Source organism: Leguminivora glycinivorella, chromosome Z (assembly GCF_023078275.1).
Source record: "Leguminivora glycinivorella isolate SPB_JAAS2020 chromosome Z, LegGlyc_1.1, whole genome shotgun sequence".
In the NCBI taxonomy this organism is placed as follows: domain Eukaryota; kingdom Metazoa; phylum Arthropoda; class Insecta; order Lepidoptera; family Tortricidae; genus Leguminivora; species Leguminivora glycinivorella.
The window spans coordinates 20,408,254-20,433,106 of NC_062998.1; the positions used below are offsets into that span (position 1 = coordinate 20,408,254).

Here is a 24,853-nt window from a genome sequence, read left to right on the forward strand (position 1 = left end):
AAACAAGACAGCATCTTTTAAGTAAGTATTATAAATGTGTCGCTTAACTTCAAATACTATTTTGCTTTAAGGTTGATTATGTATAAAAATACATACATAATCTGAAAAATAATCAACCTTATAGCAGAATAGATTTACCAGAGTTTGAAGTTAGGCTGCACAAATGTTATACTTTTTTAGTCAAAGGTGTGACTGAGTCCCAATTTATTATTGCCTCGTTAATGTATACTCGTTACTAGTAACCAATATTAAATTTAGTAGGAAAGTGATCCATCCCCACCTGTGCTCTGTTGATAACATCGTGGGGTCCTCGCCATGTTGTAGCTGCCGGTGATTTTCTCTTGGCTAATTCTAGGGTAGCTTCGCTGGGACAGCGTTCAAACATAAGCACTCGTTCGGCCACGGAGCCTCGAGTCAGGAAGGGGCGCACGGGCGTCGCGCCGCCTGCGGCCGCGGCCGGCTCGCCAGCACCGGCACTAGACGCGCGCCGCGCTCGCGCTTCAAACTTTGAACGCGCTTCGGTCACGTGCGAGCCCAGCGACGCGCGCCGCTCGCCGCTCGCGCCGGCAGCCGGCTTGCGGGCGCCGGTCTCTAGGCGGTCCTGGTATCGGCTCTTAGCATAGTCAACTAAAGACACGGGGGGCACCACGTCAGGCCGCTCAGCCGTGCGCTCCGCTACGACACCGCCGGTTCGAAGCGCACGCAGCAGGCGCTCTTCTTCGCGCGCCACCTCCAGTCGCATGGCGGCAGGGTCGGCGCGCCGGGCGCCGGCGCCCGCGCCACAGGTCCCGTTGCGCTCGGGCACCAGGTCCGGAGGTAAGGTAACTTCTATAGTCTCATCCTCCTGTTCCGATCTCTGTTCATTATATGAATCCGGTAGTTGCTCTCTTCGACCGTCAGGTCTGGTCACCTCCAGCCGGTCGCGCCTGAGTTCAGGCCGCTGCTTTATTTCAGGTTTAGGTTCAGTTCTAGGCTTACTTCGAATGCTATCCGTAAGCTTAAGTCCAGGCGTGGGCCTGCACGACAATATTTCAGTGGGCGCAAGACCTCGCGCTTTCCAGGTTTGGTATATGGCCTCTGCGTGGTCTGAAATCTGTTTCGCTATAGCCGCGATATCCTCCTCCCCGGTGTCGATTTCGCGGCGGGCCGTAGCCGCCATGGTCGAGCCGCTCGCCGCCGAGGCGCGCGCACCGCACCGACCGCTTCAGGGGCCTGCCGAGCGCCCCATCTACACTCCGTAAATACACGTCTCGAAACACAGATCTCTATGCACTGCTAACTCAAATCACCTTATACAATATTGTCCCGAAAGAAGTAGACAAGTCGAAGTAGGTAGGTAATGTTAGGAACAGCTGTAGCTCGAGCGCGCGTTTGACAATAAACAAAGGTTCGGATCGCGTGTGTCACGATGCGGCTCGGGCTGCGGCGGCAGACGACGGGCCGACGGCGGCTGCTCGCGCGGACTGCGGGCCGAGCGGCGCGCGGCGCCGGCAGGACCCCGCCCGCGCGCCGTCGCTCCGCACCGCTGCTCCTCTCCCTCCCGATTCCTCCATACTCTATGGGTACTCGGGTACTCATCTAATCCCGATTCACGTGCAATCAGCAGTAATATGCCATTACCACCTCAACTTCTTAAAGGTAGTATTAATTGCCCTAATCTGCTAAATCGAGTTACTTTTAGTTGTCCGCGTCAGCCCTTGCGCCCTCGATCGCTGTTTCACATCAGTTTTTGTGTCAAGAATATTCTAGACATACCTTTTTCAGACGAGCTCCTAGCTACTATAATTATAAACACCTTTTTGATGTTGATTGTTTCCAAAATTCGTTGGCTATTCTAATAGTTATTTGTTATACAAGGGGGCAAAGTTGTATTTTAACGCCGAGTGTGGAATTGAAAAACGAGCAAGGGAAAGGATTCTATAGTTGAACCACGAGCGAAGCGAGTGGTTCGAGAATAGAATCCTGAACTTGCGAGTTTTTTAATACATGCACGAGAAGTAAAATACATTTGCACCCGTGTGTAACACAAAACTTTTCCCCTCACTACAGCGAGGAAACTACAATGCAAAAAATGCGTTTATCACTGCTTCCAGTAGTTCCACAGGTGGTAAATCATCTTTATTACTAGATTCACCTTCTTTTATCAATTTTAAAGCAGTTAATTTGACTTTATTCAAGGTCAAATTACTTTACCCACTAGTGGATAAAATGCGTTTTTACCCGCTGGTATTAAAGGACAAAACACGTGTTTCCGAGCTAGTGAGGGGAAAAAACTATTGTTAAACGTAAGTTGTTTTAATAACATAATTACTTTACTTAGGTTTATGTTTATGTTGTATGCAGTTTAATTTTCTTGTATTACGTTACGTTATGTTGTTTTCTTATATTCATTTAGTGAACTTTATTTGGTTTACAATTATGAACCTCCAGGTCTTTTGTTATTGTTTTTCTTTTTTTGCAGTACATTTTTGTATTGCCAATATGTAATGTGTTTATGTGACTGTTTGGTTTCTGAATAAACTAAAAAAAAAAAAAAGACAAAGTTGAGCTATAGTGAATTACAAGGGAAGAATATTTAAATCCTACTTAGTTTTACCAAGTTTTCCTCATAAACACACACGAAAAATTATGTTGAGACGCTACAGGACACAGGAGCAAAAATGCTAAAATGGAAAGGAGACCCCCTTTCAATTTGGGAATTCTAGTTTAATATACTAGTGTTATAAACTACATTTATCGAAAAAAAATTGTCCATTAATAGTCCGTTGCTTCTGGAAAGTTATGTATGAAAATGTTGGCATAATTAATGGAAGATTTTTTTTGATTGGGATATGTACATTACAGGCCGAAGTTATTTTTCATCAACCCTCTCCATCGCTCCCCCCTCTGCGTCACCCCTCTTCCCCCCCTTAAATAGCCGAAAATGCGGTTTTTCGCGATTTCTGACAAAACCGTTGTAGATACAGAAAAAGCGTGTAGGAAAAAAGTAATCCTTGATAAATTTGCTACAAATCGTTCATTGACACTTTGGTTCTAGCACTTATAGGTTTCGCGTGATCCATCACGAAAGTTGGTCCTTTACTGCAATTTTCTTTAGTGAATGTTAAGTTTTCTCCCAAATTGCTTACGAAATCTGTTTGATATTACTAAAATATTATAAACTGAAAATGAATTTCAGGGGGAAAAATCACTACCATGGGTGGGACTTGAACTCACGGCTACTGGATTGATACTCCAGGGCTCTACCAACAGCTACCAAAAGCTCATCCCCGGTCATAGATACACTATATAGATCAATGGTACTCCTAGCGACTACTACCGTGAAAATATTACGTCTTAAATAGTTACTGGAATTCCAAGACATATTGGAAATTCCACCCATGGTAGTGATTTTTCCCCCTTAATTTTATTTTAGTCATGAGTTACAATATTTTAGTTATATCAAACAAATTTCGACGATTTCGTATGCATTTTGGGCGAAAACTTAACATTCACTAAAGAAGATTGCAGCAAAGGACCAACTTTCGTGACGGATCACGCGTAAACTATAAGTGCTAGAACCAAAGTGTTAATGAATGATTTGTAGTAAATTTATTAAGGATTACTTCGTTCCTACGCGCTTTTTCTGTATCTTCAACAGTTTTGTCAGAAATCGAGAAAAACCGCATTTTCGGCACTTTAAGGGAGGGTAGAGGGGTGACGCAGAGGAGGGAGGAGTGGGGAGGGTTGATGAAAAATAACTTCGGTCTATAATGTACATATTTCAATTTAAAAAAACCTTCCATTAATTATGCCGTAATTTTAGCTAATTTCCCCCTGCTATAAGGAAGATAAAAGATATTGCGAAAAAATCTTTAAAATCGAGGTTCCGCTCTCGACTGTTTCCTCCTTCAAAACTTATTTAAACGGAACGAAATTTGAGAATCTGAATAACAATGAAATAATCTGTGACGGACCGTTTAGTTTTTTGGCTAATTGTTATCAATCTTGAGTATCCACCTTTTTTGCGCAATAATGAAAAAGGCCGTTTTTGGAAAATTTTGACTGGCTCTAGCGTCTTTAAAAATAAAAATATCAAAAAAATCAAAACGGTCCGACACAGATAAAAATAATAATAATCTGTGTTGAAAAAATCATTGCTCTATCTTCAAAAACCAGGGAGGAAATAGTCGAGAGCGTTTGTATGGAGAATTGACCCCTCCTGTATGATCTTAATGTTTATGCGATTAATAAGTTTTTTTCAAAAATTTCATTTTTGGCATAAGCTTTTATCGCCGACTGTACTGTGTTTAGGGTTCCGTACCAAAAAGGTACAACAGGAACCCTTATGGTGCGACTCTGTCCGCCTGTCTGTCCGTCTGTCACATTGTTAAATATCTCTAGAACTACTTATCGATAGCATAAGTAGTTCTAGAGATATTTAATTGATATGAAATTTGGAATAGTTATAAACATTGTGAACCTCTACAAGTTGAAGGTATTTTTTATTTTAATTAATTAATATAAATGATAGAAAATGGCCAAAATGAAAGGGGGGCAAACTGAAAATTTCAAGTAACTAGGTCAAGTGGGGTATCGTTAAAAAGAGCTCAAATTGTACATATCAAAACTATTTTTTATAATTTTTTGGTTGTGGAAAAAAAATGTTTTTTGAAGGAAAATGTAAAAAAAATACCGTCCCCCCCCCCCCTTATCTCCGAAGTTTACCAACATAAATTTATGAAATTTTCACCAAACATGGCTATTATAATGAATATTACAGGAAAAATAAAATCGTACACGTATCTTGAAAACTTTTTTTTTATTTATAAAAACCTTTGAAATGTTGCACCCGCAAGGGTGTTGAAATTGAAAATGTAAATCTGAAATTTACATTTTCAATTTCAACACCCTTGCGGGTCTTTATTGTATCCGTATTTTTTAACAAAATAACAATGAAATTACCTGCTTTCAAATAGAGGCAAAATGGTTAAAATCGGTTCACACAATAAACAATTATTCCATAGAAATCATCTTCCATACTAGCTCGCGCGCATTAGTTTACTCAATTTGCCGATGGATGTCGCTGTATGTTGAACGCTCATTTCCTACATCGCGTTTTTCCTGATACATAATTATAATGAGGTCGGTTCAGGAGCGTCCTTGCGACATGTCGTAAGTCGTAAACTATTGAAGTCGAATAGTCTTGATTTTATTTGGACGTTGTCTAACAATAAAATTGTATATTAAAATATTACTGTTATGTGAGAAATTGAGTCTTGAGGGATTTAGTCAAATCTGTAGAGTTCTATGAATAACATTTTGATGATTCAACTAGGTATTGAAAGTTTGTACGGAACCCTCGGTGAGCGAGTCCGACTCGCACTTGACCGGTTTTTTCAACAGACATCTACTGCTCTCCGAGACGTTTCTAAAAACCCCTTACTCGATGCAGAAACGACGTTTCATAACAGAGTTCCTGCTGCAATTTCAGCCCAATCGGAAACCGGGAAGTGGGTCAAATTTAGCTTCTACGTTTTGACGCACACTAACATACTATTTAACAAGGCAAATTGAATAAAAGCTTGTAAAAACAATCACGTCTTGTGGCAAAATGTATGTATCAATATTGTATAAGTATTTGTATAATTTGGTTGCCCATAACAGAAGAAAATAACATAAATCCATACTAATATTATAAATAGGAAAGTGTTTGTGTTGTCTGTTTGTTTGTCCGTCTTTCACGGCAAAACGGAGCGACGAGCGACGAATTGACATGATTTTAAGTGGAGATAGTTAAAGGGATGGAGAGTAACATAGGCTACTTTTGTCTCTTTCTAATCCCCACTTCCCTAAAATGGGGGTGGAAATTTATATCCTCAATTTTCGAATTTAACACGAGCGAGGCCGCGGGCCAAAGCTAGTGTTCTTATAATAATTCTTATACATAGGTACTCGGAAATTATGTGTGTATAGTGTATACATATAGTTCCTATAGTATAGTCGATTGTGTAATTTAGGTATAAAAAAATGGCATGTGACGTGAAAAAGTACATTACGATACAAGTGCGAAAAAAAAGGAAGTCTGAAACGAGTGGCGATAGATTAAAACACGACCGAAGGGAGTGTGGCGATAAATTAAAACACGACCGAGGGGAGTGTTTTAAATCGACACGAGATACGAATTTCCTTTTCGCACGTGTATCGTATCGTACGACGTTTTTCAGTATAGATGGCCCTCTGAAATTTTAACTTGAAAAGAAATGAACCACTTCTCCCATTAGTGCGTAAAAAAAACACCATCTGTACCGAAATAGCACATTACGATACGGGTTCGACCACCCAACCACCCAAGGGTGTTCTGTGCATTATTATTACGAATTGGTTGAATCGATTAGGTACTAGGTAGGTCCTATTTTATGCTCTGAGGGCCCTGTTTTACATCTTATTTAATTTTACTTAATTTTTTACTTGTTCTTAGTCCGTTTTCACATTATCCGATCCGATATCGGAAGTCGGAAGGATTTCAAAGGAAAAAAACAAAGATGGCGGCGTAAATAAATGAGATATCGGTCCGACATCCGATATCGAATCGGATAATGTGAAAACGAACAAAGTAAGGTATATTATAAAATATTCGATTTCTATCAACTTACGGCAATATCATTTGAATCGAAATGACAGACTCTACCAAAGCAATAGTATGACATCTCTATTAAACATCGTTTGCATAAAATACAATTATTTAAGAGTTTAAAATAGTGATATTTAGATTTTAAATTTAAAAGCCAATCTTAAATAATTAATCGATGTGGATAGGTACTTTGTAATGTAAAGCGTCTGCTAGCACTTCAAAGCGATTAATATTAAAAGAGTGTAAATTAAGGAAACGCTGTTATTTATATCCATTTTTCCCTTCCATATATTCTTATTTTAAAACAATCTCGGGTGCCGACGTTAAAGCAGTACGCAAACGTTATTTTAAGTGTTTACTCCGAATCTAAATAAACTAGTACATGTAGTCATCCATGATTTTGACCTAAATAACTGTCAATAATAATGAGCACCTATTGTAACATTTGTAACGTTTACTAGGAATATATTGACGATGAAGTTTTAACGGATGTCGGCCACAGGGATTGTGTTCTTGAATATTTATGAATGAATTTAATATTTTAGTGTCATAAAAAAATGCACGATGATCCTGGGTTCTCAGAAAAATCTTCTACTTTTCACGATCCTAGGCGACAAATTCAATTAGATTTTTTTTATAAAAGAACGAAAGTATGAAAATACTAAATTTTAAGTCCACTACATATATGGACTTCTTTGATATTATATCCAAGCTGTCTCGAGTAGGTACCCTCCTAGGATGTTTAAAATGGAAACAATGTTTGAGTCTGAAATAGAAATCAAAAGTGTATTAAAGAAAAATATCCAGGTGGTCTAGTGCGTACGACGTTAGTTCGCTCGGCAGCCGTTGATTTTGGCCACTTTTCCTTTCGCTTGTGTTTGATTTGATATCTTGTCAGATAAAATTTGTATGCCTAATAGTAGCGTGACTTACTTAAAAATAGAAATCAAGAATATTAAATTTAAGAGCATTTATGGTAACTACTGGAAGAAAATCTAAACTTACATATGTCAACATAAGTACGGGATATACGAGTACACCGTGATTTTCTTTTTGTTTTTTATCGAGCCACCCGGTCAAAATAAGACTAGCGAAATACATTTCATTGATTTCTTCCTCTGCTGAAAAATGCTGAGTTGATTTTGTTTAATTGTAATATTTTTTTTTCATGAATTATTATAATACTTATAATTTATAGGATGTATAGGTTGTTAGGATAGTTTGTCATAACATAATGGAGTTTAGTTAGTAAGTGTGAGTGTCGCCTGGCGGGTGCCGGGCGGCGGCGCGGGGCGGGTGCGGCGGCGGCGGCGCGGCACGCACGCGCGGCGGCGCCACAAATAGCACGCGCCGTGTATTTATTTACACGCTCCCCTACTTCTTCCTCTTATCTGCCGCAGGACCATGCGGTCAGCCCGAGTCGCACGGAACCCGCCACTCCAATATTTAGAAATATCCGCGGCTGCTCCCAGTACTCCAAAAAAGCTGAACATGACAAGGCAAAATACACGTGCAGATACTGCGCCAAAAGTTTTTTCTTCCTATTTTACGGAAACATGCGAATGCATGAATAATGCAATTTTAGTCAGAGACGTCAGTGTCATTAGAGGTAATTTATCTGAACTACCTACCTACCAAGACAATGATGCCGAGAAAATTCGATGGAAAACTATTACCTATGCCCTATGCATTATTTATTACCCGTTTCTAAAATTTCTACTCGCCCTGACAAAAAAATCGCACTGTGTACCTACATGGTAAACTGTATCATCAAAACGTCAACTTTCAAACTTAATACGTTGCTTAATACTTAATTGGGTATAGTATGTTTCCTAACATTTTGAACTTTAGCTATTGTCAGGATCAGGATCCAAAATTAGCTTGACATCCTCATCCCCAAAATGTTAATGAAATGAAATGAATTAAGCACATCGAGCAAATGCTGTCCTTGCTCTTGTCCTCGGACCTGGCATGTAGTAGTACCTAAGTAAGTGAAAGTGGTATTTGAGAGTTACAGTCATAAGGATGCGACTCAATGATCGTTCTTTCAACGGACAACGGAGTATTTTTTGCATAGGTATCACATCTGTGTGCCGTGTTAGGTGGAGCTGTCATAAGTCGAGTCAGCTGCTTGATTTGCCTCGCAGGCAGTGACGGCCCACGGAGGCGCGATAGAAATCGAAAGCTAGACATTGACTACTAGTTAAAATGGCGAGAGAAAAGTGAAAACAGGAATGTAAATGAACAAGTCATGGCCCAAACGATGCACAAGCTCTTGGCTATCGCGACAAGTGTATTATGTTAACAATGGATGCTGTTTCATTATGCGTGTAATTACTGTGGGAGCAATGCTGAGACCATTTTAATTGTGTTTATATTAACGAGTAGAAGTTAGGTATTTCCGCATAAGAAATACATACATTGTGCGATTTGTGCGTCGTGTAACTTATACCGATATTATACCGACCTAAAACGAAGTCGGTCAAGTGAAATTCAGTGGGCTCTGAAACTACCATACAAACTCGTATGTACTTAGGTATGTGTATGTAGTACTCGTACATATGTAGATATTAAATTAAATCCCCCATTTTAGCACTGCCAAATGATGGATCCCGAATGTAGAAAGATCAACAACGAGGTTGAACGAACAAAAGATGTCCGTTGGCAGACTGAATCTTTATGTTCCTTAGATGTATTTAAGATGAACAGCCATCTAACATACCTACATAGGTATATATGTAGGTACATATAAAAATCTGCCTTGTGAATTTAAGGAAAACTAGTGTTTTTTTTAAACCTTGTAACAAAATATGGCCGAACTAGCTAATATATTATTATTATATTATTATAGGACATTCTTACACAGATTGACTGAGTCCCACGGTAAGCTCAAGATGGCTTGTGTTGTAGGTACTCAGACAACGATATATATATATAATATACACATAGAAAACCTCCATGACTTAGGAACAAATATCTGTGCTCATCACACAAATAAATGCCCTTACCGGGATTCGAACCCGGGACCGCGGCGTAGCAGGCAGGGTCACTGCGCGCTAGGCCAGACCGGTCGTCTAATATGCAAACATTAAACGTCGATGTTACTAACTAGTCTAACTACATTATCCCAAAGTATCATCCTTGAAAAAATTAAGAAGGTCTGGTTGCTCTGGGCTCTTGTTCTACAGGGTGTCCCAGAAGTACCACGCCACAGTGACACCAGATGTAGGGCAGTTCAAGAGGACCCTAACCAACCCAACATGACCTCAGTAAAATTTTCACCGTTTTCGAGTAATTTCCAAAATAAGATTTTTTTAGAAGCCAGATGTCTTATTTTGTTATTTACACTATAGGGCCAAAATTTGTTTAACGCGATACCTGATAATATCACCCTGCTTTGAAACAGTTGATTCCAGTCATAGCCATATATAATACTTTTGTTCAATAACAATATACATTGTGTTTGAAGTTTGAACATGCAGTCATGCATACATGAAAATAGAAAGGAAGAAAAAAGAAAAAGAAAAACTGGGTATTGAAATGTTCGAATGTATTTCAATATAATTTTTAAGAAAAAAAAAACCGTCGCCTTTCGGGTTCTGGTGAAAGCTACTTGCGAATGTTGGATTATGTAGAAATGTGTAAGTATTTTTTAAAACTGCTTTTAATGCTTTAATTATTAGATGGAAACACAAATGAATATACGTATAACGTTAAGGTTTGAGGAGTTTCCTCAATTCCTCATGAATCCGATTATATTATAAGAAATCGAAGCTTGACAAACTTTGACTTCAAAACATATGCTTAACAAACATAACTAAATAAATGTCACTGTTCTGAACTTAAATGCATGCTTTTCTTACAAAAATACCAAAGTCACTATGAGTGTGCCGTTCAGGTTTGAGGAGTTTGGTTCTGGCCATCATCAGCAGTTCCACTGCACCAAATGTCACTGTTCTGGACGAAAGTGCATGCTGTTCTTATAAAAATACCAAAGTCACTATAAGTATGCCGTTCAGATTTGAGGAGTTCGGTTCTGACCATCATCAGAAATTCCACTGCACCAAATGTCACTGTTCTGGATGAAAGTGCATGCTGTTCTTATAAAAATGGCAAAGTCACTATAAGCGTGCCGTTCAGATTTGAGGAGTTTGGTTCTGGCCATCATCAGCAGTTCCACTGCACCAAATGTCACTGTTCTGAACGAAAGTGCATGATGTTCTTATAAAAATACCAAAGTCACTATAAGCGTGCCGTTCAGATTTGAGGAGTTCGGTTCTGACCATCATCAGAAATTCCACTGCACCAAATGTCACTGTTCTGGACGAAAGTGCATGCTGTTCTTATAAAAATGGCAAAGTCACTATAAGCGTGCCGTTCAGATTTGAGGAGTTTGGTTCTGGCCATCATCAGCAGTTCCACTGCACCAAATGTCACTGTTCTGGACGAAAGTGCATGCTGTTCTTATAAAAATACCAAAGTCACTATAAGCGTGCCGTTCAGATTTGAGGAGTTCGGTTCTGACCATCATCAGAAATTCCACTGCACCAAATGTCACTGTTCTGTACGAAAGTGCATGCTGTTCGTATAAAAATACCCAAGTCACTATAAGCGTGCCGTTCAGATTTGAAGAGTTCCGTTCTGGCCATCATCAGCAGTTCCACTGCACCAAATGTCACTGTTCCGTACCTAAATGTATGCTGTTCCTTTATTAACACAAAAATCACCATATGTATGCCTTTCAGATTTGAGGAGTTCCCTCGATTTCTCCAGGATCCCATCATCAGAACTGGGTTTTGAGAAAAATGGGACCAATCTGTATGTATATACATTCAATCAAAAAAAAAATTTTCAAAATCGGTCCAGGAACGACGGAGATATCGAGGAACAAACATAAAAAAAAAAAAAAAAACATACAGACGACTTGATAACCGTCCTTCTTGAGATATGAGGCGACGGTTAAAAAACGGGTCTATTTGTTTCATTAGCGGTTAAATAACCAAAAACTTTTGCCTTCTTGAAACAACAACTCCCTTTTGCAAATAAAACTCGTTAAGAGGATACGGTAGCGAAAATGCTAAAATGGAAAGGAGCCCCCCTTTTAACTTGGGAATTTCAGTTAAATATACAAGTGTTATTAACTAGATTTATTGAAAAAAATTGTCCATTAAGAACAACTCAGTCAAAAGATATTTCAAAAAAATCTTTAAAATCGAGGTTCCGCTCTCGACTCTTTCCTCCTTCAAAACTTAATCAATCGGAACGAAATTTGAGAATCTGAATAACAATGAAATAATCTATGTCGGACCGTTTAGCTTTTTTGATAAATTGTTACCAATCTTGAGTATCCCACCTTTTTTTGCAGCACAATGAAAAGGGCCGTTTCTGAAAATTTTTGATTGGCTCTAGAGTCTTTAAAAAGCAGAATATCAAAAAAATCAAAACGTTCCGACACAGATAAAAATAATAACAATCTGTGTTGAAAAAATCATTGCTCTATCTTCAAAAACCAGGGAGGAAATAGTCGAGAGCGTTTGTATGGAGAATTGACCCCTACCGTATCGTCTTAAAAACCTCGAATATTCACTCCACACTAACCTTTTTATTTGAAGAAGCCTCGTTCTCGATGTTAATGATAATTTTATTCCCGACGATAACAAAAATTAGATCACAGACTAAAATTACGGTACACAACACTTAACATGCGTATTTAAATAGTTCATCACAATATAAAAAGAAACATGTCTTGCAATATTTTTTAAAACACACCAGTTTTAATAAAATAAACAGATTAACTTAATTCATATTTTTTGTCTTTGACGACTTCATGAAATAATGGAATAATGAATATTAATGAAAATTAATGAACCTTCAGAATTCAGAACGATAATTTGACATTGACAATGACACCGGACCAAAAAGTCATTACATTAGTATTTAATTTAGTCCCTATCATAGATATCGAAACAAATACAGAGGTTTCTACAATCAAATGTTACTGAGTATATTATTTAAAAAATAGTATTACATAAATTTAGACTTATTAGAATTAAATGCATTTAGTAGAGTCTGTTCGGAAAGAGAAGAGTCGTGGAATGTATTGGATTTATATTGGATCTCATGGATCTTATACATTTCACAACTCTTCTCATTCCGAACAAACTCTACCACACTTTAACACCACGTAGTGATTATATTCTCTTTGTTGATACCTATCTTAACTTTAGATATTTGAACGTTTCCTCGTTGACATTTTTCAGTCAGACATCAGTTTATGTCAGATGAATGTTTATGTTATTTATGTTATTTTGCTAAAATTATACCGTTGTAAGGAAAATCTTTGTCGTAAAATCAACACAATAATTATGCTAATTTAATCCTTATTAGGGAAGCCGAGATGGGAAGTCTAAAGGACGACCCTCATAAAGTACACTCAGTCGAAATATTCTTATTTTCGAATGGACAACGAGGCTCGCCTCCTAGAAAATATAACGTGCGTGTCGATGACCGATATACTACGTTAAATTTCTTGGCGCGGTCACAGAGCGGATCTGAGTAAGATACAATTTGAATAAGAGATTTACCAAAATAGTTAAAGGGTTGTCCCATCGCTTACAATAACCAGCGATGTATCGGTGGCAATCTGTACTGACATTTTTAATGACTTCTAAGTTATAATAGACAGTGTGATTAATAATGGTCAATAATAGGTACGATACAACGCAAAGTAAAATTTATGCGAGATAATAACCCATTGCTACACACACTTTCTCGTAGTCGGTCGTACAGCTAATTCTGACGATCTATAAGTAAGTATGTAGAATTGGCGTGTTTTGAATGTCAACGTTTATTTTTTAACCCCCGACGCCAAAACGACGGGGTGTTATAAGTTTGACGTGTCTGTCTGTCTGTCTGTCTGTCTGTCTGTCTGTCTGTCTGCCTGTGTGTGTGTCTGTCTGTGGCATCGTAGCTCCCGAACGGATGAACCGATTTAGATTTAGTTTTTTTTTGTCTGAAAGCTGAGTTAGTCGGGAGTGTTCTTAGCCATGTTTCATGAAAATCGGTCTACTATGTCGCGGTCGGGGGTTTTTCAAAATTTTAATTTTGTGGTTAGGTTATTTATTTATTTATTTACTACTAAGTAATCCTGACCACAATAGTTATTTAGCATTAAGTGCCGTAACTCAGGGATTCCTAACCATTCCTAAGCCTCTATTTCCTAGATCGATTACCTAACAGTTTGTTATTTCAGCCACAACATAGAGCTGTACACTACAGCCGGTAAAAAAGTAGGGAAAGCTCTTGAATTGGGCAACGGAGCCGCCTACGTGGCGGTGGAGCCCCCGCAGGCGTTTATCCCGTCCGACTACAACGACTACCTTATGAAAGCATCTAGGCATGTTCCTAATAAGTACCGTATTTTTGACGACTAGGAGTAGGTAATATTTACTTTAGTCGGCTTTAGCTAATACTAGTTGCATTTCTATCATAAACGTCGTGTTATTATTTGTTCATACTACGATAGGTATTTTTTCTATTCCCGAACTGTTATTCGTCATTTACAGGGTCTGTACGACCTAGATCTTTAAAACCCTACATAAAAGTCTATTTCCCAAAACCAGCGCCCGCCGGCTTCCGCGCATGCGCGAAGTAACGAAAAAATTTAAAACGCATTGTTTGGCTCTGTAACCATGGCAACACATTGTTATAACGATACTGCGCGTGCGTTGTAAGCCGACGGGGGATGGCTTTGATACAGGAAACAGTGTGAATTTCACGACAGTTATTCTAGTAAACTATTAAAAACTAAGTGCATGATCGAATAAAAAGTATTGTATGCTGATTAACTGAGTCAAAAAATACTCGCGGCGTCTTTATTAACAATTTTCGGCTTCGACTTCGCCTCAAATTGTTACCCTCGCCACTCGTCTTTTTTGACCTCCTTTAAACGTCTGTTGCATAAAATACTATATTATTTACCCATTTTAAGGCTCCCCACAGACAGTCTTAAAAATTCATAATCTTAAAAAAAACTTGTATGCAATCTGACAGTTCAAACTGACACTGACAAGACATGACAGATCTGAACTGTCAGATTGCATACAAGTTTTTTTTAAGATTATGAATTTTTAAGACTGTCTGTGGGGAGCCTAAAAGTACTAAAATAACAGATATATTTTGTTCTAGATCAAGAGAAAAACGTCACGAGAAATTACCACAGATAGATTCAATAATGCCAGGTGATTTTTAAGAAAGTTAGGTAGGTAAATTTTACTTTCAGCTATTTCATATTCTATTTTATGTATCTGTTTTATTTGTAGATATAACTAATGCCAAACACGAAACAGAAGAACTAATGAAAGACGGCACAAATATAAAGATAATTCAAGATATAACAATACGGCCTGTAAGTGTATCAACCTTACGTCATCAAGTGATTAGTCTAGTACATAGTAACCATAATTAGTTATATACTTAAATACGTTTTTATAGACCAGCAAGACAGCTGTTAAAGAAGACAACGTCGCTACACAAAAAAATAATTTAGAGCCTGCTAGAACAGCTAAACCAATAGGACGACTAAATAATAAGCAGGCTCTGAAAAAAAATCCTCAACCGAACTCAAATATTTTAAGGAAAAATACGAATAGTGTTACTCCTGTTAAAAGAAAAAATAATATTCCCAAAGTAGATGCAGCAAGCAAAAAATTTGAAACATCTCCGTTGCAAAATACTAAAATTAATCCTATTACAAAAATAATTGAAAGATTTGAAAAAAATTCAAAAGGTGACGACGTAGCCGGCGTCATTACAATCGTTAAAAATAATCAGGAAAATACTGATTGTCCTGAAGCATATGATTTACTGAAACATACAGATACAACTGGTGAGCCTTCTAACAGATCAATAGAAAATAAAACGCCACAACTATTAGCAGTTCATTCTATGCTTATAGAAAGAAATATAATGCTTCCCATGTCTCAGGAAAACGACCTGCCTAAATCCGCTACAATACCAGTCCAGAACCATTCTAAAATAAATCTGTTATTGAGTAGTGAACCTTCACAAGATATTGTCCCCGAATTTCGTGAAAGCCCACAATTGCGAGAGACTCTACTAAGTGATAATTCTAAAGAAATTGGAACTCAGGTCGCAACGACTGAACTAACCAAAGTGCCGAATAGATCTCAAAAAAATGCTACGATTTTCGGTGACCAAACAGGTGACAATAACTTCACCATTTACGTAAAACATACTGATGTAAGAAATGTAATGCTTAACATAGAAGTAAAAAAAATATCCAGCTCTATGTTTGAAGCGAGACATAGTGAGCCCGACGTCCAGGACTCAGCTAAGAATCCTGCTGAGGCCAAAAGCTACCGTGAAGCACTGACACTTACCGAGCAATGGCGTGGACACGTCTCCTGCGAGCAATTACAAATATTACAACCAAATGATGTTAGCCAAGGTGTTTGCCTATGTAATTGCTGCTCGAATTCTAGAACGGAAGGTGCAGCAGCGTCTATTTACGTTGATAATAACAACTACTTTATTTTATTGCCCCCAGAAGATATGAATGAACAATTATTAAGGTAAACACTGTAAAACAGTAGTAACAGTACACGTTTTTTTAATTCCTTTATTTTTGTGATACGGATGAAAACCTTTAAGTGATCCTATAGTATTTGTAGAGAGAGACTGCTTAATATTCAATACATAATTAACTAATGTACCTACAAGACTTACTTATTTCTCCATTTGCAGCTGCGCTTGCAAAATGGAAAGAAATCAAGAAACCAAACGTGAGATACCCAACTACCACGAGTTAGCAACAATTAAAAATCACATTATTAGTAAACTAGATGGGCATAATAGTTCACCAACAAATACAAACGACTTAAATAAAAATTTCGAAAGCAGTGGAAAAGGTAAGTAGTTATAAGAATAGTTAATTATGTATAATACTACCCATAACTAGACAATCTTTTGTTTTTGCAACCCTATAATATAAGGGTGCCATGTATTCCTCAATTTTATCGTAGTACCTATAATATAATTACTATCTCTAGTACCATGACGTCCATGACTCGCAATAAAAGAATATTATTGTATTCTAGTATTGGCAGTAGTAGGTAATCTAGGTATCAGGTACGAGTATATAGGTACCATTGCGAAATTATTGATAAGATCTTAATTTAATTGAGTAGGTATGACTTCTGGGAGTTATTAACCAACTCAGCCTCTCACAAATTTTCTTACTTCGCGCGTCGTTCGTACTCGATTTTCTACGGTATGGTAACAAAACAAATGAAATAATTAATAAAATATTATGAAAGTGTGCTACGACTAATAGTAGGTATTTGCAGATGGTGATATGAATCAATGTGAGTGCTGTGACTGTAACCAAATTTTGGATGTCGAGTTCCCCGTCAATGATAAGCAAACAGTCATTTGTCGAAACTTTGTTACCGAGGAACGCATGTTCGGCCAAAATAACCCCACAGAGCTCAAGGATGCCATCACACAAACTGATTGGAGTGGTATAGTGGTAAGAAATAATGTCGCTTTACCTATTCATTTTTCATAATTATTTCATACAAACTTGTCAACTCGATTAGTCCTTCTGTGATTTAGTATAAGTACTATACAGAGTGGGGCCTGTAACAAAGGCGAAGAATTGAACTCTAGGCTATTCTCCTTATACTTGTATTTTGATTTTTATCACCCTTGAAAGTTTTTTCTAAGAGGTAATGTATTGCGAATTCTGTTGAGTCTAAAGTGTGACAGACAACGTCAATGACAACAATAATGGCGTACATTGAAGCTAATATTTATTTTGTATGAAAAATTAAAAATTTAAAGACTTCATAATTTTTAAAAGTCACTGAACAAATGTTGATCAGTATAAGGAGAATAGCCTACAGTTCAATTTTTCGCCTTTGTTACAGGCCCCACTCTGTATAATATATATCGTTTCTGCTATTTTTGTTTTGTAAGGGCAAGAGTCCTAAATACATTAACATAGCACAAACCAAGAGGGCTTAATTGAGTGCACAGCGAGGAAAGAGAGGCGAGATACTCATTCAAAATGGATGAAATTTAAAATCGAAAGTAGTTAATATATACTTAACATAATTTTACTCAGAATTTCAGCTGTAATTTTATTGATTGCAGCTTGAAGTCCGACCTGGAGAAAACGGGAGCTACGAATTTCACATACCTTCGCTTAAAGCTCTCAAAATGGCTGACTCTTTATATAAATGAGAACTTTAAATCCGCTGTGATAAATTTATATTATTCTTTTACAAACTAATTTTTACTGTAAAAACAAATATTAATCTAAGAAATATATTTGTCTTGACTTTACAAGCCGCGTCTGCCATCAGAATGTCGTACTCTTTAAGTTTCCGAGCCATTATATTTCTTGCTTTTCGTTTCAAGTGCTTTATTTGCATATCTCGCAGGTGTTTTAAATTTTCCGGCTTCATTTCAGCCATTACCTTTAAAACAATAAGTAAATTGTAAGTAGGTATAGGCTATTTATCACATCTACCTACTACTCAACGCCATATTTCATTCCAATCTGTGTTAGATATTGATGTGGGTCTCCTTGTAATATATACTCACGTGAGCAGAGACCCCCGCCATGGCCTCAGGGCTGATGTTGGCGAGCGCCGAGCCCTCCACCTCGGCGAGCAGCAGGCCGAGGCGTGACACGTCTCTCGCGCTCCAGCTGTACGATTTTCCTAGCGCCTGACAACATTTTATAAGCAATCAGCGAGAAAACACTTCAAAAAATATCATTGCTAAATAACATCACATGTTAACGTCTCTAGAAAGATGTTTAAGTACATCTTTTTACATATTTTATTTGATATTCAACAGCCGTACTTATAACTACAGAACTAGGTAAGTAGTAAGATCGAAACTAATTGTGTGAATCACTCTATATGAATTATATAATAATATTACCTGAGTTCTAGTCATCATGTTCAAGTAGAATCGCTTTTGAAGGGGGTCACAAGCTCGTATGTGATAAAACACCTACAATTTAAGATTTCATGAATTATGATGGACTATATATGCCCTGTATGATTATGATTATGATTATACGTAAAGACCGATACAGACATGGTTATGGGCACCGATTTCCGCACTTAGCCTCATAGAGAGAGGCCATTGTGCGTCCGATACACACATGTTGAAACCCTTTTTTTTGTAACCCAGGGGGAATCGATTATGGATGCCACTGGGCCGGGAGTGCCAGTGGGTATGTCCGACTCCCACGGACTAAACCCCCTGGGGTGTTCCGACGCTCGCTTTTTGCGCAGGGTTTCGGGCACTCGGTTGTAGGCCTCCGATATATGTGGAAACCCAACTCAACTGTAACTAGTAAGTACAGGAACTGCAGTCGGGTTTGTCCGTCTGTGTCGCCCGTAAAGGGTTCTTGGACGACAAACCCAGTAATTTACCCATAGAAGTAGGATTTAAACGGTAGTACAATGACAGGTCTGTGCTGTGGATTTACCTGATGCTCCAACTTAAGGTATTCAGCGCCATCGAGTTTTCTCATAAAAGTCATCGGCACTCCACATAGTAAGTTATTCATGTTGTTTAATGATGCTATTTTACGCCAGTACGGATTGATTTTAATATATTTACTTGCTACAACGCCCATCTAAACAAAAATATGATACATGTATGCACTTAGAGTATTTTAGTAGGTACGGTCAGCCAAGAAAGTGGTTTACCAATTTTCGACTCTATTTGAAACACATAATTAAGGTCGATAAGTGGTGAACCACTTTTTTGGCTGACTGTACTGGAAACTAGTCCTGGCGGGCTAGCATATCTTGCTGTCTCGCGCGCGAGTCCATACATCTAGCGCGACTTGAAGTATGGACTCGCGCGCGAGAGCGCAAGTTGTACTAAACCGCATGGTGGAGTATAAGTAGTTACTTATAGATTATATACACAATTGGTTGTTTCTATGTCGGGACTAAATTGTGTACACATATACTATTCATCATTCATACATGTTGTTCAGTAATATATCCAATAGCTAACAGAGTAGTGTTAATTATCTGGTACGAGTATTTATCCTTGTTTTTTACCTGATGCCTGGTAAGTTCAGGATGGGTCCCTATATAGCTAACAATCCTGGGATCGCTCAAGTTTAGCTCCGCCATTTGCTGCCCACTGAGATACTTGAAAAGAGGCCTGTAAACCTCTAAAGTCTTGTATGTGATCTCGCGGGGCTGCCGTCCGTTTAAGACGACGTCCCACATGGTTCTCAACTTCTCCTGCGGTAGTTTCATGATGGAAATTGTGCGTGCCTGAGAAATTGCAGATACTTTCTATTAGAAATGAGCACTTTATTATGATGCACTGATGATGTTGAAAGCCCAGCCAGCTCAGATTTAAGTAGTTGCTATGCTAGCCTATGGCAGAAATACATCAGGGGCCGCAACAAGGCGATAGTCTTTATGAGGAGTGCTGAGAAAAGGGTCCAGGCCCAGGGCCTTAGAAAGTAGACTTACAGAGAGTAGGACAAAGTAGCTGGGCCAGAGCCGTGCCGCATGTCCCTCTAGTATGATGGCGAAGGCGTACGGCCGACTTAATTAGGCTGGCGTGAGCCACAGCCGGCAGTGCCCCGTGAGTAGCAGCAGGTGAATGAACGTATAAAGCAGACCTACGGAGCGTAGCACATAGTCGCTGGGCAAGAGTCGCACGTCCGCCAGGGTGCCCTCGAGTATGATGGCGAAGGCATCCACGGCCGTCTGCAGGTAGTCGGGCGTGAGCCGCAGCCGGCAGTGCCCCGTGAGTAGCAGCAGGTGAATGAACGTATAAAGCAGACCTACGGAGCGTAGCACATAGTCGCTGGGCAAGAGTCGCACGTCCACCAGGGTGCCCTCGAGTATGATGGCGAAGGTATCCACGGCCGTCTGCAGGTAGTCGGGCGTGAGCCGCAGCCGGCAGTGCCCCGTGAGTAGCAGCAGGTGAATTAACGTATAAAGCAGACCTACAGAGCGTAGCACATAGTCGCTGGGCAAGAGTCGCACGTCTGCCAGGGTGCCCTCGAGTATGATGGCGAAGGCATCCACGGCCGTCTGCAGGTAGTCGGGCGTGAGCCGCAGCCGGCAGTACCCCGTGTGCAGCAGGTCGGGCGGCGGCAGGTGAACGCCGGACTTGTTTAGAAACATTTCACTGCTGTAATATTAAGGGCCAGTTGTATCGACCACAATTAACAGGCACATCGACGAGCAGTAGCGTTCTATGGAACTTCCCATACAATATCATTTTGCGAATGATTTAATGGTGATAGATGGTTTGGTGAAACCGACCCCAAGTCAGAATATTATAAATCTTTAAATAACACTAACACCTCAGCAATATGAATAGGTCTAGTCCGGTTACATTTTACGTAGATGTCTCTGAGTCACTGGAAGTAAGGTAATGAATGAATGCCTTTTAGATAATACATATATGTGTGTGTTTAGTAAAACGTCTCACTTTGTCGGTTACCATTAAGGCGAGACTTACTTGTATCTTTATATGAATAAACTGACAAAGTGGCTTTATAGCAATAGACAAAGTGGGACGTTTTCCCGTGCACACTCACATATGACTCCCAAATACGAGTAGTACGAATAAGGACCAACTTAGATGGACTGTAATCCAACTGCAACTTGTATGGGATCTGCATGCCGTGGTTGCGTTATTTTGAATTGACAAAATATCTATGAATTATCACAAATACATAGTTGGTAGGTACCATGTAGGTAATTATGGCTCTTACTGTAGTAAACGTCCTGTGGGGTACTGGTTGTAATTTGTAGAATCACTTTCAAATTCATCTAATTCCTCCTCTGCTGTATCATGTCCACCTACAATTTAGACTTTTACTTAGGGCCACTTGCACCGCTCGCTTAACAACTGTCAAATTCCATATTAAGGGGCTGACAACACCCAACTGCGCAAAATTTATGTTACTTGCGCAGTTTTTTAAGACAAACTATTCGTTTTAGTAAGGCAAGTAAATTATATGTTATTATTCATTATATTTCAACGAACATAGCCGTACTCGATACACGATTTAACGAAATCGGCTCGATAGAAAAAAAATTGCAGAAATTGGTCTCGAGTTCGTCATTTAACGGTTCTATGTCGTTCAATTATTCACTTAGTTGTCTTTAATTAAAATTACAATAACAAAAATATACATATCTAAAACACTAACGAAACATATTGCACAAATAATGCATCTTTCTATTTTATTTTAATATTTTTCCGTACTTTTCGTACCTAACCGCCCTGTTTTAGTGACATCGCGCTCTCACTTACTCCCATGCGAATAGACAGTGTACGCTAGCGTCAAGGTCATTGGGTGTTGTCAGCGTCTTAAATGGTGGGGCCTAAATGTGTAAAGTACATGACATTAACAAAGAAGTGGGATTCGTTTAGTAGGTAAGTACATGTAGTACCTACACGCAAAATATTAATTACTATGTTGTTATAAATGTCAGATTAGGTATAACGACAAAAATAAACTCCTATAATTGTAGCCTTACATGAGGTTACTTATTTATTAAAGAAAAATTACATACAGGTTATCGGGGTACTACTCTAATACCATGAGGTCCATGAGTTTTCGACATTTTGAATACGTTACTCAATACCTTAAACGTCGCAGAAAATGTATGTATTTTTGGTTCTAGTAAGTGACCGTTTAGGAGCGCGGTTCACTTTAGTTCTCCATACAATGATTGTCATTTTCCGTAAAGTTAACCCTATCGAGTATCGTGAAAATCTCCTGGCAGAGGCTCTTTTACTTACGTCGTTGCAGCCGTCATTCCTCAGACCTATACTTGCATATTACATAGGTACCTAGTACTTATTGTTATCTACTTATCGTAGTCGTTGAAGGTAATAATTAATAAAGTTATAATAGAGTTTTAACATAATTCTTACCGTCTTCCGTTTTACGGCCAAACAAATAATCTAACAAAATTGATTGTAGACTCTTCATGGGCTCTGAGAGGAAAGGATTTTGTCAATTATTAAAACGTTTTAAATTAAAGCTTGTAATATAGTAAAAAAAAACCTAAATAGCGCTTAATAATCTTAATATACGATCTCCGGCACGCACTCTGAAACAGCCAGTAAGCAGTTCTAGCTTTTTTATAATACTACATTGCAGTGGCGTGGCGTGAAAATTTTCGTTGATAAAGCCGGAGGGGTTTTCGGGATCCGTTTTGTATGAACTTCTACAGATACTGGAGAATTTTAGGGAACCCGTAGGGAATCGAGTTGTATCGACGCCCCGCTACTGCTACATTGTTCAGGGCCTAACAAACATGGTACTCGTGTAATCTTTCACGCTGCGAAGCGAACGGAACCGCACTAATATCGCACGAGCGATAAATACGCTATGTTACGGAGCTTTCAGGATTAGCATAATGGCTATCACATTTCACTTATTATAGAATCTATTCATATTTAGATATACTTAATAATGTATTCAAATTCTGTTAAAAAATTGATTGGCAAGCACCTGGTGTGGCTTCTGGGGCGTGGAAGTGGCTCTCAGACTCCGTGTTAAGTTCAATAGCGTCGTCGTGTTGCTTTATGTCCGTCAGCTTCTGCAAGTGCGACCTCCCGGTCTCCATACTGCACTCGCACGGGTCACCCGCTACTGTTAAACACATGTGCCAACGGAAAATTTCCAAAATTCTGAATTTTTCACATAGGAAAACTTCGGAAACTTTCCATACTTTTTGTGGACAATTGTATGGATGGAAACTTTCCATTTCATAAATTTAAATTCCCTTTATTTTTCGTGAAAGATTCGTGAATTTTCAAGAAATTTAAGATCTTTTTCGAAATTTTCCGCAACTTGCACATCACTAAATCAGATACATTCTCATTTCACATGGCTTTAGTGTCACACGGACTGACCGCGCGGAGCGATCCGCATTGGACTAATGTGTGGGAGGGTTTTAGTGCGTTTTCACATTATCCGATCCGATATCGGATGTCGGAAACATTTCACTGGAAAAATCCAAGATGGCGCCTGTAATGTATGGGACGGAATAAAACGGATTTAGAGTGGCGCGGACGGGTCCGCACGGACGACAAACATCCACTTCATAAGTACAAATTGGTCGCGCGGCATGAGGACATTTTTTAATCGTGGGATCGAATCAGCTCGTAGCAGACTCTGAGAAGAATGAGCCCAAACACGTCCAGATCTGGTGAAATACGATATTCGGTTTTTTTTTAAACACCCAAAGTTATAGTCGCCTTCAGACATATGATCACCTGCACGGGTAGCATGGTCGCGCGATAGACGATAAAATATCAGGCCGTCCCTATCGCACTATTATGTAGTAAGTGCGATAGAGACGGCCAGATGTTTTATCATTTATCGCGCGACCATAATTGCCTGCCTGAAAACAGGCGTCTTCAGATACAGATATTTTAACCACTTTTGCCGCTTCGATATATCTGATGGTTTACCTTACTGACTTATTTTTTCGGAAATGGTCATATTAAAGTATAACATGTTTACCTCGGTTGGGCACATTTAGTCTTAGTACTGGAAGCAATTCATTGCAAGAAACGATTAACCATTGACCAACAAATAGTGTGAGAACTAAAAGCATTTTGCTTGACTTGTCCATTAATAGGTATTTATTTTAAGTCATTCCATGATCTATACAGCCACGACTTTTTAAAAAATATTTGAATAACTTGCAAATATGTCTGTTAGTAAATAGTAGGTATGTAACTTGATGTAATAATTATGTTTGGATGGATCGAATCTTGCGCAGATAAGCTTTAGAGTGCGTTTTCACCATTATCCGATCCGATATCGGATGTCGGAAGGATTTCAAAGGCAAAAATCAAAGATGGCGGCATAAATGTATGGGATATCGGTCCTACATCCGATATCGGATCGGATAATGTGAAAACGCACTTACGGTGTCATAATAAAATTGCATGGTTTAATGTTTTGCTTCATTGGAAACCCACGTAAAACGTAGTGATTCAATGCTCTTTCTGGAAACCGTCGAAACTGACAAGTGGATCAAGTTTATATTGAAAGACCTGACTCGTACAAAGCTACAGACATACATTGCAATTAAATAAATCTCGTAAAAAAGTAAACATACCGTTTTACAATCAAATTAAATTCAGTCTGATCTGATAATATTTGCCAACAGTAAATATAACCTT

General features: G+C 38.7%; 3 protein-coding genes across 5 annotated transcripts in view; 1 reads left to right on the top strand and 2 right to left on the bottom strand.

Annotated features, from left to right (window-relative positions):
• The window catches only part of LOC125240634 (serine/threonine-protein phosphatase 2A regulatory subunit B'' subunit delta-like), a 94,127-nt gene extending 92,669 nt beyond the window's left edge, over positions 1-1,458 (bottom strand). For both annotated transcript variants that reach the window (XM_048148626.1, XM_048148627.1), the window contains exon 1: positions 281-1,458. In XM_048148626.1, the coding sequence (XP_048004583.1) occupies positions 281-1,159 (879 nt within the window). In that variant the 5' untranslated portion in view covers positions 1,160-1,458. The remainder of the gene's footprint in view (positions 1-280) is intronic.
• On the top strand, positions 1,158-17,894 carry LOC125241820. Its single transcript, XM_048150463.1, has 9 exons — positions 1,158-1,237; positions 13,001-13,168; positions 13,866-14,009; positions 14,801-14,853; positions 14,935-15,020; positions 15,107-16,206; positions 16,379-16,542; positions 16,981-17,162; positions 17,789-17,894. Exons 1-9 carry the CDS (start codon positions 1,158-1,160, stop codon positions 17,876-17,878), a joined length of 2,067 nt encoding a protein of 688 aa, XP_048006420.1. The 3' UTR covers positions 17,879-17,894.
• Positions 17,797-24,287, bottom strand: LOC125241774. Of its 2 annotated transcripts, none has more exons than XM_048150391.1 (10): positions 24,186-24,287; positions 23,169-23,309; positions 22,586-22,648; positions 21,414-21,501; positions 20,641-20,824; positions 19,729-19,950; positions 19,143-19,292; positions 18,587-18,658; positions 18,242-18,367; positions 17,797-18,114 (listed from the first exon to the last, which is right to left on the bottom strand). In XM_048150391.1, exons 1-10 carry the CDS (start codon positions 24,277-24,279, stop codon positions 17,917-17,919), a joined length of 1,338 nt encoding a protein of 445 aa, XP_048006348.1. In that variant the 5' UTR covers positions 24,280-24,287; the 3' UTR covers positions 17,797-17,916. The 2 variants fall into 2 exon arrangements, with proteins under 2 accessions (XP_048006348.1, XP_048006349.1); XM_048150392.1 differs by having other exon boundaries at positions 23,169-23,306; positions 24,186-24,261.
• Between the last annotated feature and the right edge of the window lie 566 nt (positions 24,288-24,853).